Source organism: Lutzomyia longipalpis, chromosome 2, assembly GCF_024334085.1.
Source record: "Lutzomyia longipalpis isolate SR_M1_2022 chromosome 2, ASM2433408v1".
NCBI lineage: Eukaryota > Metazoa > Arthropoda > Insecta > Diptera > Psychodidae > Lutzomyia > Lutzomyia longipalpis.
In genome coordinates this window covers 31,777,751-31,796,699 of record NC_074708.1, presented here as the reverse complement: position 1 = coordinate 31,796,699, position 18,949 = coordinate 31,777,751, and the positions used below count along the sequence as shown (strand labels likewise).

The following is an 18,949-nucleotide window of genomic DNA, read 5'->3' as shown; positions in this document are numbered from 1 at the left end:
CACGGGTCTTCCTGGGATTCCACTGGAAAGCATGGAAGGTGTATTTATTTACAAAATAAAGATTTGTGTAAGAAAAAGTTGGAAAATGTTTTTGTGAATTTCTTCTTTCCCACAGCACCAAAAGAGTGAAAAATAATCAAAAATTGTGCATAAAAGTGACAATATTAGGATGGAAACGTGCTCATACGCCACAATGCCATCAAATCCACAACATTCCGAAGCATTTCCACTGCCAGGTAAAATTGACAACTTGGGCGTCGAAAACTTTCCTCACAACACCAAAAAGAAAGATCTCAAAAGAAAATTTTGAGTATTTCACGCCAAAAATGCGAGACTTTGTTGTCCAAATTGGTAGCTATATGATTGCAATTTATCGCTTCTCAGGGCTTTCATTTATTCAAATGTCTCAGACAAGTTGGAGAAATGCCCATGAAGTGAATTCACGATGACCCAAAAAAGTGGGCTAAATGTGGGAAAATATGCTGCCAAATTGTTCAATTCCAGCGCCCCAATTCTCATCGCATCTCATCCATTGTTTTGGCATTTTTTTCAGATCTGACGCCGGAGCAACAGAAGCTGCTTATTGACCTGCGAAAGAGGAAGCAGGAACTCCTCCTGGAAATTCAGGTAATTCCAAAAAAATTCTCTTCTCAACTACGCCTTACAAGATTCAAGACTGGCTGGCTATTTTCTCACCCAGGCTGGGGTTTGAGAAGACGACTTGATGGGGGAAATGCCTTTTCTGGCTTCTCTGCCTCCAATTTCACATAGAAGTTGAAGAAAAAAAGAGAAAATGGTTGAAGAGAGAGCTAATCGATGCCCAATGACTGTCTTGAATTACCGAAATAGAACTCGCTTTAGCACCATCGCCAATCCGTGGCAATTGGAATGATTGGAATTGACCATGCAAGGAGAGGCAGCAGAGAAGGGTCCAAAAGAAATCGACACTATCTCTCCTTAAAGAAAGTAATAAAATGCGTTCGCTATGAGGGAAAGGCAAAGGGGCTTGCTATTGCTGAAAATAGCACTAGTAAGGGGCTAATATTTTAGCTGTGGAATGTCCCAAAAAACATTCTATTCTTGTTTTGTAAATTTCTTTCAAAAATTTAATTTTTTTTCAATAGGTAGTCTCGAAAGTCTTTAAATAATCTGGAAAATCTTTAATTACTTTTAAATCATGGCTTTTTATCAATTTTATAAGCGAAATGAAAAAGTTTTCAATTTCTTTTTGCTTTGGTCCTGAAGAAAGATTATAAAAGGAACGACGCGTCAAAAAACAATGGCCGAATTCTGTATTCATAACCTCAACGTTAAGAACGTTATTTTCAAAATTATATTATGTATTTAAAAACATTTTAAAACTTATTCTATAAAATATGTATAGTTATTTACAATTTTTGTCATTCAAGTAATTCTAAAACTCTTATTTAATTCTTAACGTTTTGAAATGAAAAAAAAAACAGACGCTTGGAAAAGGTTTTATTGTTTTTCTTAGACTTGCACTCAAAACTAACTCTGAAAACTCCTCTTTTTTCCTTCTTTAAGTTCTTGAGAAAAATTCTAAGATAGATTCAATGGAGAATTTCTTTAGTTATTCAAACCACAAGAATTTATATTCTTATCAGTACATTCCCTTTTTTCTTCAACTAATTTTTCTAGAACATAGTATAAGATGTTTTCGTAAAATTCTTTATCTGCTTTGCAAAAGGCCTTGTGGAGATTTTGCGCTTTTCAAATGAAAATTATATATAAAGAAGAAAAAATCCCAACTTCTGAAACTTCCGCAGCGAATGTTCCTTATCGCTCGCTCTTCGTGTGTGCGACTTTGCGAGAGAAGAAAAACTAAGAGAGTTTAATATCAATATAATAAAATAAATGAGAAAGCAAGAAGCAAAAAAAAAAGTAGGAGGACTTTTAAAAAGAGATTTATCAGTGTTTTTGCGGGACGTCGTGAAAAAAACTGCGCCTTGAAGATTAAAATCGCGCGTGTCAATTTCCCAATATTTCACTCGCTTGGAAGAAAGATGATAAGCTTATAAAAAAAATGTTAAAGGCTCTCACCATAAAATATATCATGAAATTTCTCGTTGAAATCCTCCTTCTCTGTGAGAGATGATGAATAAAAATAAATTCTCGAGGGAGATTTAATTTAATGTGGTGTGTGCCTTTGTGTTGGGTGAGAGAAATTTATCGGATTAAATCGTTCGTGAAAGTCGCTGCGATAGAGTGCAAGAAATTCATGAAGATCTCTTGTGTGAGGGTCAAATCTTATTAGTAGAAGAAGACCCTATTTGAGATGGGTAAATGGGGGATTCTTGGCACTCGTCTCAATGTGCACCCCCTTTCGTTCTATTGTGTACTACATATACGCCTATTGGGGCCGCAGACGGGGCGTGAGCACAAAGTAAATATCCTTCTAAAGCTAGGGAGAGAGAGAGAAAAGAAGAAGAAGCCTGAGAGTCTTTTGGGGCTCCTTGCCAAAAAATGTTGTTGCTACACCACAATGCTGGTGGTTCAAACTCGGTGTTTTGTTTGGGAATCAAATACCCGATGGATTGTGTATTTAAAAGCCAAAAATTCACTCTCTATTTGCCTATTTATACAACCAACCGTGGAATTTTATGCAGTGAAAATTTCCACCAAAGGGGTATTCAATGCAATGAAATGCGTGACCTTTTTCTTTATTCTTTCTAAGCTGATATTCATCTAAATCGGATTTATTTTAATTGAATACTATTGTTTAATTAATGTGCGATCTTAAACCTTTTACTCTTTGTGAATTGTAAAAGTTTTAAAATAGAAAAGGTGATAGTATGTGGAAAGATATATATTGGGCGCACACCACAAAATGTTCAATATTGATTAATCATTTATAAAGCTTAAAACGTTTGTTTGTATATAGATGTTTTAAAATGATGATTTCTTGAACAAATCTTTAAAAAAATTTGTAATAATTGGATAAGATTTTTTTGAAACCTTTTTACATTTTTTAAAATTATAGTATAAACGAGGAGATTATCAAAATTGTCAAAATCGGACCAAATTTAGGAGAATACGAAACTATATTCTATAAGTTTCAGGTTAAATCTTAATATATAAACCTGAAACGTCTGTTTGTCTGTGGCACATGAACTCCTCCGAAACCGCTGGGCCGATCTTGATGAAATTTGGTATGGGGGTAGAGGGGGTCAATACGAGTTGCAAGCGCTATATGGGATTCCGCCCCAACCCCCCTTTGTAGCGTCCACACAGAAAAATTGATTTTTTCCCATTTTCTACCTGCTGAAGGGTCAGATAACGGGATTTTTTTTATTTTTAGAATTTTTCCGGGTACCGTATTATTCATCCCCCCTACTAAAATACGCCCCCTTTTATAGCTTAAAATGGAGTTTGCTCACACGTGATTGGGGGCTCGGGTTGACTAGAATTTAATAAAGCTTATTGAATGTGGAAAAATTTACTACATAGTTTACATTACAAAATGTTCGATTTTGATAAATTTTAAAAATCGCATTTATTTTTTGTTTTTGTGGTAATAAAATAATAATTTCTTAAACAAATCTATATCATTTTCATATTTTATCATATTTTTTTATCTATTGAATTTATTACAAGAAAATTGTCAAAATCGGAACATTATAGAAAGAAAAACTTATGAAGGTTTTTGTACGTTAGATATTTCACAAAAGGCTTTAAGAAGAATTTATTAAAAAAGGATTTTAAGAAAATTGGAGTTTAAAGCAATTTTTAGCTAATTCGGGATTTAAACCCACGTCCTTAAAATAGTAAAAGCCTTCAATACAAACGCCACTAGAACCTCTCTGCTATTAATTGTTTGCATTTCATTCTAATTCCGTTTTACCTTCTTAAAAAAATCTTCTAACGCTGAATGTGTAGGTAGACTATTATTAAAATTTGCCAAGTAGTCAAATATTGGAATTGTGGTTTGTGAAATATCCAAATTCATTCGAGACTTCGTTCTGACGCATATTGGTGACGTAAATTCCTTTTGAAATCATATTTGGGATGATTTGACGATTTCCATGCAATAAATTAAGGAAAATATTATGGAAAATGTATTTTTAGGAGAACCATGGAAATTTTTCTATAAATAATAATTTATTACTGAAAGGGAGTTTATTTGTTTAAAAAAAAATGCGTTTTGCAGCTGCATCGGTCACTTCCGGTGATTGAATGGGGAAAATTAGTACTTGAAGATGCTTCTTTGCAATTTTCTCATGAATAACAAAAATAAGTAGGTATTTTGCAAATACCATTAAGAGAAAATGTGAATGGCCTCGAAGGCACATATTGTGGGTAAAATGCGTTTTCTCCATCTGCCCATTGGAAAGGGTCTCCGGCCTTGGAGGCCGGTTGGCAAAAATAAAATAAAAGACTCAATGAGATTAGTTTTTCGTTGTTCAGAGTCTTGGTTGGTCTCACAGAGTGTTTTGGGCAGTTGGATTTTATTGAATTGTTGTTTTATATATTTTTTTTGGCTGTGAGAAAGATGAATTCTCGCAACACTTTCCCGGCAGACACAACTCAATGGGGTATGGGCGTTAATTAAATGGAAAGACATCTTCCACAAATAAACAGTGAAATGGGCAGCCAGCACAGCTCCTCCAAACAAAACGTACCGGGGGGAAAATGACGAGAAGCTCTTTTGCGTTCGTGTGCGGAACACCCGCCGACGCTACTGGGCACACAGACCCAGAGGCAAAATATTTCGCGCGGTGACTTCGTCGGCCTGGCAGTTAGTCAAGAGTGGAGAGGCTCAGCGGATAGTCTCACGGAGTTAAGCTGGGTGAGCCAGCAAATATTAAAACTTTATATTTGTGTAGTTATTTCAAAGATACTCGCGACTGGTGCTTTTCGTGTGTGAAGAAGCAAAAAAGAAAAAAATAAGAGCTAATAATTATTAAATTCTGACTTGTGTGACGACGTATGAAATTCCTCTGTTGCGCGAAAAAGTGGACACACTGGTGCGGAAGTTGAATACGTAGCCAGATGGTTTGAGGAGACTTGTGACATTGATTTATCCTAAAAGTTCAAAGATTCTTTTCTCAAGTTGTGCAGTGAGAAAAAAAATCTCAAAAGGTGATTTTTTTAGAACGCAAAATAGTGCAACGATTTAGTGTTAAATGAGAGAGTGAGAGACAATTTAGCTCAACCGAGTGTATGCAAAAATAGTTGTACGTGATTGCCGTGGATGAGAGTTTAATAAGAAAAGTGATTCATGTCATTGTCAGTAGCGGAGTGAATGACTACGAATTGCTAATTGATTTTCCCCGTCTCTCGCACACTTGTACCACCTTTTGTGTCGTATTGCCACGCTCACACGGCTGAATTTTGTAAATATAGATGAAAAAGAATATTACTACACATGCGATATGGACAAGGTGGTGCAGCGAATATTGTTCTAAACGTTATTTCTTCAATTTTGCTCCCGGGGACAGGAATTCTTTCAGATATGTCTCTAAAGTGGGTTTACTCATACACATAGGAAAATTACGCATAAAAGTTTATTTATTTATTGAATTTCTTGCGAATGAGATGAATAGTTCATTGGCAGGACAACCCAAAACCTGAAAACAAGGATAAATTCCATAAAAATGTTTTAAAAGTCCGTTTTTATTTTGAGTTTAATCAACAAATTGCTTTACAATTAAATTAAATAAAATAATTACCTTTCCCATCACCCTGTACAAAGGTATTTTATCAGCTTAAATACCGCGCGAGTATAAAATATAACATAGGAGCGGAGATTATTGCGCGCTGTGTGTGGTGAAGCGGAAATTTTAAAGAGCCTTCCAAACGACAATTATGTGTATATGAACTCGTTTATTTTTCTACACATTAGTCTGGCAAAAAAAATGTAATAAATTTTTTTTTTTAAATCCAAGAAAAAACATTTGTAACACGATGGGATCATTTATATTTCTTTCTTTCGCATTATTGCGAGAGATGCAAACGATGTGAAGAAAACCACGGTGTGTCTATCAGGAGCAGACGTAAAGTCATACAAATTGAATTTAAATTTATTCAAAATATACATACAACATTGGTTGGGATGAGGGAACAAAAAGAATTTAACGAGTCGCTCACATGATAACCAGATTCTGACGTAATTGAATAAACATGATATCATATTTATATATATAAGACGTACAACATTATAAAAAATCGCTACAGAAGGAACTTTTTTCTCTTCTTCCTCACAACAATCCAGCAGTGTCTTTAGCTCGCTTTTTTCTATGCACAACTTTATTTACATGTTTAGAGGGATTTTTTTTGTACTCACAGGAGGTGGAGGAGTTAGATGAGATAGAGAGAATACAAAAAAAAGATGTAAATTCTTCATATTCTGATTTGTAATGTGTCTGTCTTAGATGTTTCTATCTTTTCAATGTTGAATTTACAATGCGAGTGTAGATTTTATATGAGGGTCTTTAATAAAATTTCCATCAAATGCCTTGAAGGAGAATTCACTCAGCCAAACGCCTGAATATCGCATAAACATTCGGCGTTCTATCATCTTTCCTTCTCTCTCTAAATTAACTACATGTGCGAAGATTGCTCACTAGTTTATTTGTCTCTGGAATTTGTTATTTGGATAGAACTTTTTTCGAGTATGGGTGATTAGAAGAAATGTTTAATAGCGTGTAAATGTTTCAGTTGGAATGCTAAAATCATAAAATCCCAGCTTATTTGGCATTGAACACATTGACCAAAGAATTTCCACGCCTTGGAATGCGTTTAAAAATTAAATTTTATAATTATTTTATTATTTTAAGAAAGATCTTTAAAATAAATTAAAAATAATTATTAGAAATGTTAAGAAAAAAAGTCTAAACAACATTATTAAATAGATTCTGCGTCTCAGAGAATTCCAGTCGTGTTTCATTGAATATTTGTGTAGGATGCACTTCCACTGAAGAAAAAAGATAGAAAACAAAAAGAAAAAAAATATTTTAGTGAGATTAGAACCTTCAGCGATAGCAATGAGAAAATCATACGCTATTCATTAACCCACTTTTGAACAAATAATTTATATAAATCCATTTTAATTCTTTAAATACTTTTAAAATAAAAAATATTATCAAAAAAAAAACATTTTAGAAAATCTCTTAAAATTAGAGAAAAGATTACAGATATTTTATTTCAATACAGAACTTATTTGAAAATCATTCAATAGAAGTTAAAAGTAATTAAATAAAAAGTTCTATGATTTGTTCTTTAATAAATTCTAATTCTCATATAGGAATTTTATTTTCCGGCAGTTTTAGATAATAATATTCTAAAAATATATAAGTTTTATTTGAGAATAAACGTACAAATGAACGTCAGCAGTTTGTAAAATAAAATTTAAATTGTAGCATATTTCTTTTTATTTTTATAACAAAACATGATAATTTAATCATAAAGCATTGTAAAAATTGAGTTCAAACTAGTTAAAATTCCCACAAAATCCTGTAAGAACGATATTCTAAGCTCTCAAACGACGTACAAACGTAAATGAAGAGACCCTCATAGATCTTACTTACGTCCCACTTCTGACGACAACGACGATATTAGATGCAATTTGTCTTTTGCAAATGTTTTAAAACAAACAGCTTTGAGAAAATAAAAACTTCATTGAGAGCAGGTAGATTTCATTTTTTTATGTCTACGGCAATATATTATTCTGCTGACGAACAATCTCATTATGAATATTTTTTTTACTTGATGAAGAGTTATTTTCATATTTTTCTCTCTTTATTATTTTGCAAAAGGTATTGTTGTGTTGTTGGATAAACAGATAAGTAAAAGGAAAACGTGCCACAGATAGAGAAAATTGATGGTAAACAATTAAATATATGCAAAAAAAACTTATTACGTGTACATTGCAATTAAAGATACAACACTACTGCAAATAGAACGTACTTTATCCCTCGATATTGAGAACGGAAAAATAGAATGTGTTGTAAAATTCTTTGTAATGAGATTTTCTACACAACACTTGTTGAAAGGAAAAAAAATTGTCTGGATAAATATTTGATTTCTTATGAAAGTTTCACCGCAATTGAAGGCAAAAGAAGACCACTAAATTGAAATACAATTGTCACATAAATTCGGTATTTAATGTGGAGAGGAAAAAATGTAGGTATAGAGAAATGAGAAGATATTCTTTTCTTTTTTAATATACTTTGGTTGTGTATTGACATAAAGTAGCAATTTTGATGAATTGTCTTGGATGACGAAGTGAAAAAAAAAGAAAAGAAGAACAAAAAACCTATGCTGCCTCCCATAAGTTTTTCCTTTCCGCGCAAACAACAGGAAATCCACAAGAAATACTCGCATTTTGCCGCACTTTGCCATACGATTTGTGACCCGGAAAAAAACCTTCTAAAGAGAATGAAGAAGGATGGAGAAAATAAGCGATAAAAGCAAAGAGAGAAAAAATTACTTTATTTTATCTTTTGTGTGACTTCCTGCCTTTTTATTTATCACCATGTTTTGTTGCAACAAAAAAGCAATTTATTAAATAATAATTCAATTTATGAGCGCCGAGAGAATTGATGATTCGGAATTGACTGGGACTGACCATCGTGCACAGAGAATTTCGAGTGAGAAATTGGTGATGTGAGGAGGGTTTTTATTAAAGTTCAAGAAAGGAAGCAATTACAGTGAGTGTCAAAATAATTGGCACATATTGCCATTGATATTATGCTTCTCTTCTCCTTTCAGGGTGATTCCTCTCTATTAATTCAATATTATACGTAATAGAAATATATACATATATTATGTTGGGCGCCTTTGTCTGTAGATTAAGTGAGATGAGAGAGAGAGAGTAGAAATTCTTGTTGAGATCTCATTCAAGAATAATAGGAGTTAATCAATGAGTAGCTCACCTTGAGTTAATATCATTACGGAATGATCAATGAGGTAAATTTATTCGATTATCTCAATTAAGAAATATACATTCCTAATTACAGGGAGGCTCTGTAGTCGTACTGAGATTTTTATTAAGTAGGAATGTTTATTTTTAATTAAGGTGAAAGATTTTAGAAAAGTTTGCTTTTCTTACTCTAGAACTTTTTCTCGTGCTTCTTCAGAAAACTGTGAATAAGTTTGAAAAATAGTTTTAGATAGTTTTCCTGAATATTTAAGACTGTTTTTCAAAGAATTCATTAAATTAAGACTCCCTCTATTTAAGAATTTATCTTGTTCTGACTGACCTATGCAGAGAAAATTTTAAAGATTTTCAAGAAGTAGGATTTCAAAATTGTCCAGAAAAATCAATTTTCAACCAAAATTATTAAAATTTTGCAAATGAGTTCTAGAATTCTTCATTTAACCCTTTAACGTCCAACGTGAAACATAAAAACATTGAAACTGCGCTCTTTTATCGCGATTTTTATTCTATGATTCTTTTTAGAGGACTTTTCTCACTCAGAACGTCTTCTTTGACCCCTTATGCGTGAATTTGATGCATTTGTAACATGGAAAAACAATTACATTCATAAATAATTGAAAAAATAAAATGTTTCACGTTTGGGTCAGCGTATGACCCAAAAAACCTTAAAGGCAAATCTATTAGACATTTTTGATAATAAAAACTTTTTCTAAGAGTTTTATGCACTCAAACCAAGAAAGAAAATTTTCTGAATGGGACAAAAATGGGTTAAAAATATTCTCAATTATCGGAATATAATTAAAAGAGTTTCATTCATTAGAATAATCCAAAGAAAATGTTCTTGAAATAACTGAATGAATCAACTTCTTATATAACTTACGTATAGAATTAAAAGCTCAAAAGCTCCATAAGGCTCCACAAAAATCCCAATGTATGAGTAATAGAAAAGAGTAACCCACGGAGAGGCATTAAATGTGATTCTTTAGAATGCAATAAAAAAAATGACTAAACAATTAAGCAAACATCCTAATTAAGTGAGTAATTCTTCCGCTAGAAGCAAGAAAGAATTCAATAAAGAAGCTTCTTCTCCGCACAAGAAGAATCTCATTCTTTCCATTTTCGGGTGCTTCGTGAAATGAAATAATATATTATATTTCCTCCTATATCCCCTCTCCTGTGGAAATGCTGCAATGCAAGAGAACGTGTGAGATGTTGGGGAGAAAAGACATGCGGATGGGAAGAATAATCAACAAGTTTTTTGGGCAAAAATATTTCACTCACGTTTCTCAGCACTTTTGTCGCTATTAAATTCTTTCTTCGTGCTACAACGAAAAAAAATGCATGAATTAAAATGATGGCGTGTATTTTAAGGGGGGAAATATTTCGCCAAAAAAATGTTCTCTTTCTCCACGAAGAGTGGAATTTTCATTTTATCCGCAAAGGTTCATCACGCATGTTGGGTCCCCAAAGGCAAAAAAAGAGGTGGGCGAGAGACTAAAATATTATATATGTATATAACATAGGTAGTATGCTATATATATGGGAAAAAATTCAGTAGGCGTGTTTAGGGAGTCAATTTTAGAGAGAAGAGTGTCAATCTAAATTTGACCCAATTTCCATATAAATATCTCATCCACGGCATTACACAATTAAATTTGTGGCAAAAAGGGAAAATATCCATGAAAATGCTATTTTTAGGAAAACTTCCAGCAGAGTGAGGGAAGAAGGTGGAAGCACACAAGAGCATCACATCGTATAGTATATTTTGGTGAATGAGAAAAACGTGTGGCACCAGAGTTGAGTGTGACAAAGAAGTTTATGCGTGAAACTCCCATAGTGGTCTTCACATTCTCTCATGAGACATCTGTGTGTTGTTTTGAGGTGGAGATGAGTTGAAAAATATTCATTTGCAAAACAGAGACAGAGAGGACGTGTGATACGACATTTACAAGATATTTTTCCTCTCCCAAAAGAGTGTTGAGTGACAAATTGGGGAGAATGTGGCGTGAATGATGTTCACGTATAGCAGTGATAAGAAATCCTCGACGAACAATTGGTTCTCGTCGCTGAGGCGCCAACCAAAGAGCCACACCAAGGACACTAAGGATGCCAAGAAATTGCAAAAGAGTTGTGTTGATTTAACTGCCCATCAGAAGAGTGAAGTCACCCACCAGGGGAACCCGCAGCAGCAGCAGGATGTCCATCAAGTTACGCGAACTGTGACAGAATCGAGGGATGTTGTGGTGGATAGGAGAGCAGGTGGCCGTACCGAAAGAACGGAAGAGAGGAAAGTGGTGAAAGTGACCACGAGAACTGTGATAAAGCAGCGTGTGGATTTCGATAATTGGAGCCGCGACAGACGGGGGCTTGTCTTTGATGACAATGGTCGAGTACTAAATTTGGCTAGACGTTTGATTGATAATGAGGAGAATCTTCAGTTCATCGATGACGCTGATGTGACTAAAGTGAAATACAATCACATTAGAGACCAAAAGGTATATAGCATGGAGGAGCTGTTAACATAACTACATAATGGCCACCCCCATTTTGGCGAGAACTTATAGAATGGGGTGCAGTGGTTAGGGGAGAGAGAAAAAAGAATAACTAAGGGAGGGCCATTGTGGAACATTTTTGTTCCATTTACATTTTATTTGTTTGGAAAACATTTTTTACTCGATGTAAAGCAAGAAGATTGAAAGAGTTGCAAAGAATAAAAATTAAGGATTACAGATAGGTGCTTGTTGGTCTAGTAGGAATAATTTTGTGAATTCTTCTTGGTTTTAAGGTATATTTTCCGGTATAAAAAATATTATTAATCAATGAAACGGTTTAGAATGATTAGAACAATGAAAAACGTTAGACTTATAGAATAGACTTGTAAGATCTTTTAAACCTATACGTAAATGTAAATACGTAAATACCTAAATACGGAAAGAATAAGAATAATTTGAAAAATAAATTTATGCTTAAATATCTAAACTAAGGGATGGCCTCGAATTTTGGAAATTCTACAGGAATAAAATGGGCAAAATGTGAGAATTTCAAATATTTTTTTTTAAATACAAAAATTAATTTTCAAAATAGAAAATACTGAATTCTTATCAGTTATTTGGCCATTTAACGAGATCGCAAGCTAATTTATAATTTTTTGATTCAAAATTGGAGACCATCCCTTAATTCAGTCAACGATCACGTTGTGTTGAAAATTTTAAAATATTTTTTATTAATAATCTTAAATCTTTTCTCAAGAATACGGACAAATAATTAAATTTTCTATTTAGCATTTAATCATCAATTTTATCTATAAAAATTGTCTTTAAAAATTTTCTCAACTCTACGAAAGAAGGACGAGAGATCAATTGAATTAAATCTGCATAAATACATTTATTAAAAAAAAGGGGAGAATATTTTAGCAGTCTTGAATCTGAGGCATGAGATTGAGAGAAAGAAGTAAAGTTTATGGCTAACAATTTCCCTTCTTTTTCTTTCCAATGCAGCAAATTAAGGATGAACTGTGTGAGGTGGTGTCAGAGATGGAGTCTCTGGACTCGCAGGAAGACTGCAAATATTCCAATAAGGATAAACAAATGTCAATCGGACGGAAGAAGTTTAATATGGATCCAAAGAAGGGGATTGAGTATTTGCGTGAGAATCATCTAATACGCATGGATCCGCAGGATGTTGCGTACTTCTTGTACAAAGGGGAAGGGCTAAATAAGACAGCAATTGGTAAGGAATACATATAGTGCAAATTTTACGATTTCTCTCGACATTTCCCCTTGATCTGTTGAACTAAAATGGGTTTCCTTTTTCTTCTTCTTTTGCTTTTCCTCAGGGGATTATCTGGGAGAGAAAAATGACTTCAACGAGCAAGTATTAAAGGCATTCGTCGAACTGCATGACTTCACCAATTTGATTCTGGTACAAGCTTTAAGGTGAGTCCCTTAAATGAGAATGAATGAGGTTGTGGAAGAGATTATCGCAATATTTCGATTTCTTTTTTTTTTGCATTGCAGACAATTCCTCTGGTCGTTCCGATTGCCGGGCGAAGCACAGAAGATCGATAGAATGATGGAGTGCTTCGCCCAGCGCTACTGCCAGCTAAATCCGGACATTTTTACAAACACCGACACTTGCTACGTCCTCAGTTTTGCCATCATCATGCTCAATACGTCGCTGCACAATCCATCTGTGAAGGATAAGCCGAGCATTGAGCAATTCATCTCAATGAATCGCGGTATAAACAATGGGGGTGACCTACCGCGGGAGCTCCTTGAATCTCTCTACGAGAGCATACGAACGGAGCCCTTTAAGATCCCGCAAGATGATGGGAATGATCTCATGCATACATTCTTCAATCCCGACAAAGAGGGGTGGCTGTGGAAGCAGGGTGGACGCTACAAATCCTGGAAGAGACGATGGTTCATCCTCAATGACAACTGCTTGTACTATTTTGAGTACACAACAGACAAGGAGCCACGCGGAATTATTCCACTTGAGAATATTTCCGTCCGTGAGATCAGTGATCGCAATAAGCCACATTGCTTTGAGCTCTACGCATGCGGGGGAGCTGACATTATCAAGGCTTGTAAAACAGATTCCGAGGGAAAGGTCAGGACTTTCGTAGTTTTATTCTTTTGTTCTAAGATGATTCATCAATTGGTGCAAATTGTCGGTGATTTTGCACAAGAAAAAAAAGTTTTGAAGAGGGTTTCACTCATCAATTCCCCCAGAGAGAGTTCAAGGAAGATCAAGTGGAGAATTGAAAGCTCGCCCCGTAAGCAGTTGCATGCAATACGCTCTGATATAATCATACCATGGTCTATTGAACGCAAAATTATTGTTAATTGTTACTAAAATGCCTGAGATATTTGCGAGATTGTGTAGCACAGTAGTGAGTTATATGTACGTACACTTATCGAGACAGTAGCTTTTCAAAGTTACCTAATCAGCTGATAAATGTTCCAACAAAGCACTTGTGCAAGGGAATATTCGTGCTCCAATTGAAGCTACAAAATGATATTAAGATGCCATTCGTGTGACAAAGCGGCGAATTAATTTATCTAAAAGTTATCTCTCTGTACGATAAGGGGAAAACGATGAGGGAATTCGCAGATTAATTATTGCAGCAGGTTGAGAGAGAAATTGCAAGGGAATGAACTTGAATTTATTATCTAACAATATTAATATTATTAGTCTATGGCTCATTTAAATGTTTGATTAGTAAATACGGGAAACAAAGCAGAAACGGCCATTAATATATTGTTAAATATTTAATCAGGCGAATTTTTTGAAGATGATAGTCTCTTTGTAATTTGTTTGATGGAAATTAAAAGAAAAAATAGCAAAAAGTAGATCTTGGATAAGAATTTTATCGAAACTAATCATTAGCAATAAGGTTTCAAGGCGAATTCATTAGTTAATTTATTTTTAATTGATATACTTTGCCAAAGTATAGCTAAAAATATAAATCTGAACATGTTCTAAAGCGATGAAGAAAAAATTATATTTATAAGCTTGAAAATGTTGTATCTTAAGGAGATTTTTTTTATTAAAGAGCTTATAGCAATCTTTAATGAATATCAAGTATCTAATGATAAGATCTATAAAGCTTTAGTGTGTATTAGCGTGAGAAAATAATGTAAAATATTGCGGAATTATTCCTAAACGATTCGAACGATTTAATAGTTTTCTAGTAGAGTAATTTATTTCAGATAGTTTTTCTATTTTATTCTAAGAAGTTAATTTATTAAATCTATCTAAACTGGAAGAAAAACACACTTTTTAAAACGAAGACGAATTTTCTTTCTAGTGGATAGATCTCATACGAACTTTAAAAAACTATAACGTCTTGGAGCTTAAAAGACAATTAATAAATAGACAAAATCTGATAATTTCTCTTACATTTCACAGTTGTGAAGATAATGAATTTTAAAAAATCTTTCAATTTCTGGTATTCATACACAATTTAGAAGAAAAAAAAAGATATCGATGCGAGGGCTACATTGTAAAAACGGCTAAGTCATTTCGGAGCTCGTACAGGTTTTACAATGTAGCCCTCGCGAAGTTTATTACATAAAATGGAAGATTTTGTCGAACAAAGTCGTTTCTGAACGAATCCCAAAGTCTAAAAGGGTCACAAATAAACAAGATACTAAAAAATAAAATTGTTACTGAAATAGAAAATGTTCCATGTTAAACCGGACTGATCCCTTTAACCGAAATGAGTAGGACGCTCTGTCCTTCCGTGAGTTTCAACCAAAGATCCGTGGATCAGTCTAAATGAATCCTTACAATTTTAGCTAGATCTTTCCAGTAAAATTAAGTTCTTGGTAAAGTTCTGGTTTATCTTTTATCAATTTGATAAACTAGGACTTTACTAAGAATTCTTTTCGATTCGAAAGCTTTAGCTAAAATTGTAAGGACTAATGAGGACTGATCCATCGGTCTTTGCTGGATATTTTGGAAGAGCAAAGTGACCTTCTCTAATCAAACATAGACAAGAAGAAAAGTTTCTGGAAGTTTTAGCAAATTATTAAATTGATTTGGATCCAGCTTTGTTTAGTTCACAAAATATTGGGTAGGTTTTTGGAAAAGCTAACCCAGAAAAATTGGAATAAATCCAATTAAGTAAATAAATATTTCTAGAACCTTTTACATGAAATTTCAATATTTTGCTTGAGATTTGATCATTCAAAAAATTCTTGAGCATATCTGGGTTAATACTTTGATTCTCCTTGTTTTCTTAAGAAGAATACAAAGTAATAGTATTATTCATTACCATTCAAATGAAAGTTCTTTGAAATTTTGCTTTTAAAACAACAAACAAGCATTATATAGCATGAAAACTTACTCTACTTTCTAAGAACTTTCTACCTCCAAACTTGAGAGCAATTTGTATGTTTATTTTTCAATTCAATTGCTCCACTTCGTTTAGTATCATCGTTATATTATTTTAATAATTGGAATAAATCAATTCTTCGAGAGTATTCTCTCAGTGAGAGGTTTAATGCAAAATTTCTTGCAACGAATTCTATATTATTTGTGTAATAATAAGTTTCAAGATGCTTAAGAGGAATTCTTCATACTTTCCATGCAGAGTATGTGTTTATTGAGGAAAATGATGAAAAAGGCTTTAAATACGTGGAGTTTCTTCTTCTAAATCTAATTGAAATGTTGTTGTTTAGAGATGAAAGAAGATTTTATACGGTTTGTTTTCCCAAGTTCCACGAGTTTTGCGTTTGATAGAATTTAACTGAATAATTGCGTATGTAGGAATATGACTTTGGGAAAGTGAATTGAAGGAGAGTTCTCTTCCTATGTACATTTAGGGGAAGAGGTGGAAGAAAGTGAAATCCTCAAGCTACAGAAATGGGAACCTCTTCTCTATAAAATTATATACATTCTCACAGCCATGAGACGCAAAATGTAGAGCAAATTTCTCGCAAAATCCCCCCAGTTGTGACCTTATGGCTATAGTTGTAAATTGTTGTATGAGGGGGGCCTTTCACTCAAAAGCCACATTGAATATTTATTGCGGTTGAGTGGTCTCTGGATGCGATGGGAAAAGTGATTTTGAAACAATTCCAACATTAATATTAATTGAAAATTGATACGGGACTCCCCCTTCTCTCGTAAAACAGTGATGGGAGGGGGTGCGTGGCAGGTTTCTGTAATACTACACCTCTTTTGGTCCATTTTGTTGTAGGTTGTCGAGGGGAAGCACACAGTGTACCGGATGTCAGCAGCAACGGAGGAAGACAAACAGGAGTGGATCAAATGCCTCACACAGTCCATCAGTCACAGCCCCTTCTACGACATTCTCGTCCAGCGGAAGAAGAAGGCCCTCACCAAGAGCTAATGGACAAATACGCCACCGTCCACGCGTGCAAAATAAATCGAAATTTAATTTTTCTCATGAGAATTTATTTTTCATTTCACTAATTTTCTCAGCATAAACCTCTTAATTGAGATGAAAAAAAAAAGTCTTTTACCTTTTTTTTTGGCGAAATTTACAGTGGGGATCCGTAGTAAATATTTAATCGGTTCTGTTCCGGAATGTTTACTACGGGCCAAAATCTTAACTGGTGGATAAATATCCAAAATATTTATGCAGGCCTCTTCTGTAAGATCAACAAAGTGATCTTAGGTACAAAAACATTATTTATTTAGCTAAATAATATTAAAAAAGCACTAAAATTGAAATTGAGGGGTGGCTCGTAGTAAACATCTCGGAAACAGTGCACAAAAAAAGCTAATTCTTGCCATTTTTCTCTGAATTAAATCACTGTGGCCGCTTCCTAGACTTCCTTAGAAGTTTCTTTTAACACAAAACTAAACTTTAAGGCAATTTTCACAATAATTTTAATAAAATTTGTAGCGGATCAAATTGATCACAAAAAGTCAAGTCAAACTTCATTTTGGAAATCCGATCAGCTGACAAATCGTTTCGATATATTCCGAAGCATCCCGATGAATCCCGAAGTATCGATATATCGAATACGTCTTCCCACCAGAGGAAAAAAATCTTTTGATCAGTAAATTCTGCATTTGTCAGAAGAATATTCTTTTTTGGTCAGGAGATTTTGTCTCTTTCTTAATGAAATGATGAATATAATTAATTTTTTAATTAATTGATTAATTTTAATGAATCTAATTAAATTTAATTTTTGGAAATCTCAGCACTAATGGTGCTATGCAGGAAAAGAATGTCAATAAAAAATGATCATGACAGTTTTTTTTCATTCCCTCTCATTCCCCCTAATGTATTTTCCTATCTTTCGTCTTTCTCCCACGCATGGTGACGACATTTTTTTTCATGGCATGCTTTTTTTCTTGCGCACAACATGTTTTTATTTCCTTGAATTTTCTCAACATTTGGGGATATTTTCCTCAAAGAAAAGTGGAAAATGCTTAGCTAAAGAGCCCACAGTGCCAGGAAAACAGTGAAAAATGGAAATTTACGGTCATTTATGGGCCAAATATGTGAAAATGTACGAAGTAAAAATCAAAACATTCTTTCCCTGACCAATTTTTACGGGATTCTTTTTCGGATTTTCACCACACAAATCACTTCCTGCAGGTTTTTTGGACCTTCCCACAGGTCATCTGCAACACGGAAGGTCTGTGTGGGGTCAGGGAAATGCTTCCTGGGTGGTGGAATTCCACCTGAACGCGGAAAAATTGGTCCGGGAATGAATGTTTTGCTGTCAAAACTTCACTGTTTTCACTTGTTTGGCCTATAAATATCCACGATTTTCCACTTTTTACACTTTTACTGGCACCGAGAACACTTAAGCACAGCTAATTTTCACTTTTCCATGGAAAAATATCCCCAAATAATGAGAAAATAACACGAAACGGAAAAACATTTTGAGTGCACAGAAAATGTTAGAAAAAATGTTCAACTCGGCGAAGATTAGGACAAAAGATCCGAAATTCATAAGTCCGAGCGAGAAGGCATGAAATAATGAAAATGTCGGAAGCATGCGTCAGAGAAAGACGAGAGGTAGGGAAATACATTAGTGGGAGTGAGAGGGAATGACAAAAAAATGTCAGGAAAAATGTCATGATCATTTTTTTTCACATGAGATTCGTGAATAGGACCATAGAGGACCATAAAAATATATTTTTTTAAAACTACAGCGTCATATAATTTGAGGTTAAAAATGTGAAAAATAAGAATTTAAAACTTTCTCCTATAATACACCCACAATTTTCTTTATTCAGTAGTAAATAAGAATTTTAAGCGACTTTATTACGAATATTCTTGAAAAATTGCTCCTTCCTACTCCATTATCAGAAAATGTCTCAAAATTTTATGAAAAAACATTTTTTTAAAAAATTTACAATATTTATAAATAGGTAATTTTTCCCTATATATCGATTTTTAGGTTCGATATATTAAAATCGCAAACTATCGTTTCTTGCAATGTTTAAAGCGGATCAGTGGTCACACAATGTTTACTTCGAGCCAACCGAGCTCGGTTTCAATTATGTTTACTACGGGCCATATTTACTTCGAGCCATGTTTATTACGGATCCCCACTG

General features: G+C 33.9%; 1 protein-coding gene across 21 annotated transcripts in view; it reads left to right on the top strand.

The window, feature by feature from the left end:
• The first annotated feature begins 8 nt into the window (after nt 1–8).
• Nucleotides 9–18,949, top strand: part of LOC129790224 (cytohesin-1) — a 21,741-nt gene continuing 2,800 nt past the window's right edge. The window contains exons 1-6 of one of the 21 annotated variants that reach the window (XM_055827640.1): nt 30–236; nt 554–627; nt 12,397–12,628; nt 12,735–12,834; nt 12,916–13,510; nt 16,608–16,818. In XM_055827640.1, coding sequence (XP_055683615.1) covers nt 170–236; nt 554–627; nt 12,397–12,628; nt 12,735–12,834; nt 12,916–13,510; nt 16,608–16,760 — 1,221 coding nt within the window. In that variant the 5' untranslated portion in view covers nt 30–169 and the 3' untranslated portion in view covers nt 16,761–16,818. Of the gene's footprint in view, nt 237–553; nt 628–1,866; nt 2,405–4,407; nt 5,248–10,597; nt 11,395–12,396; nt 12,629–12,734; nt 12,835–12,915; nt 16,272–16,607; nt 16,819–18,949 lie in introns of those variants that run through there. The other 20 variants (XM_055827630.1, XM_055827629.1, XM_055827627.1 and 17 more) reach the window with 20 other exon arrangements.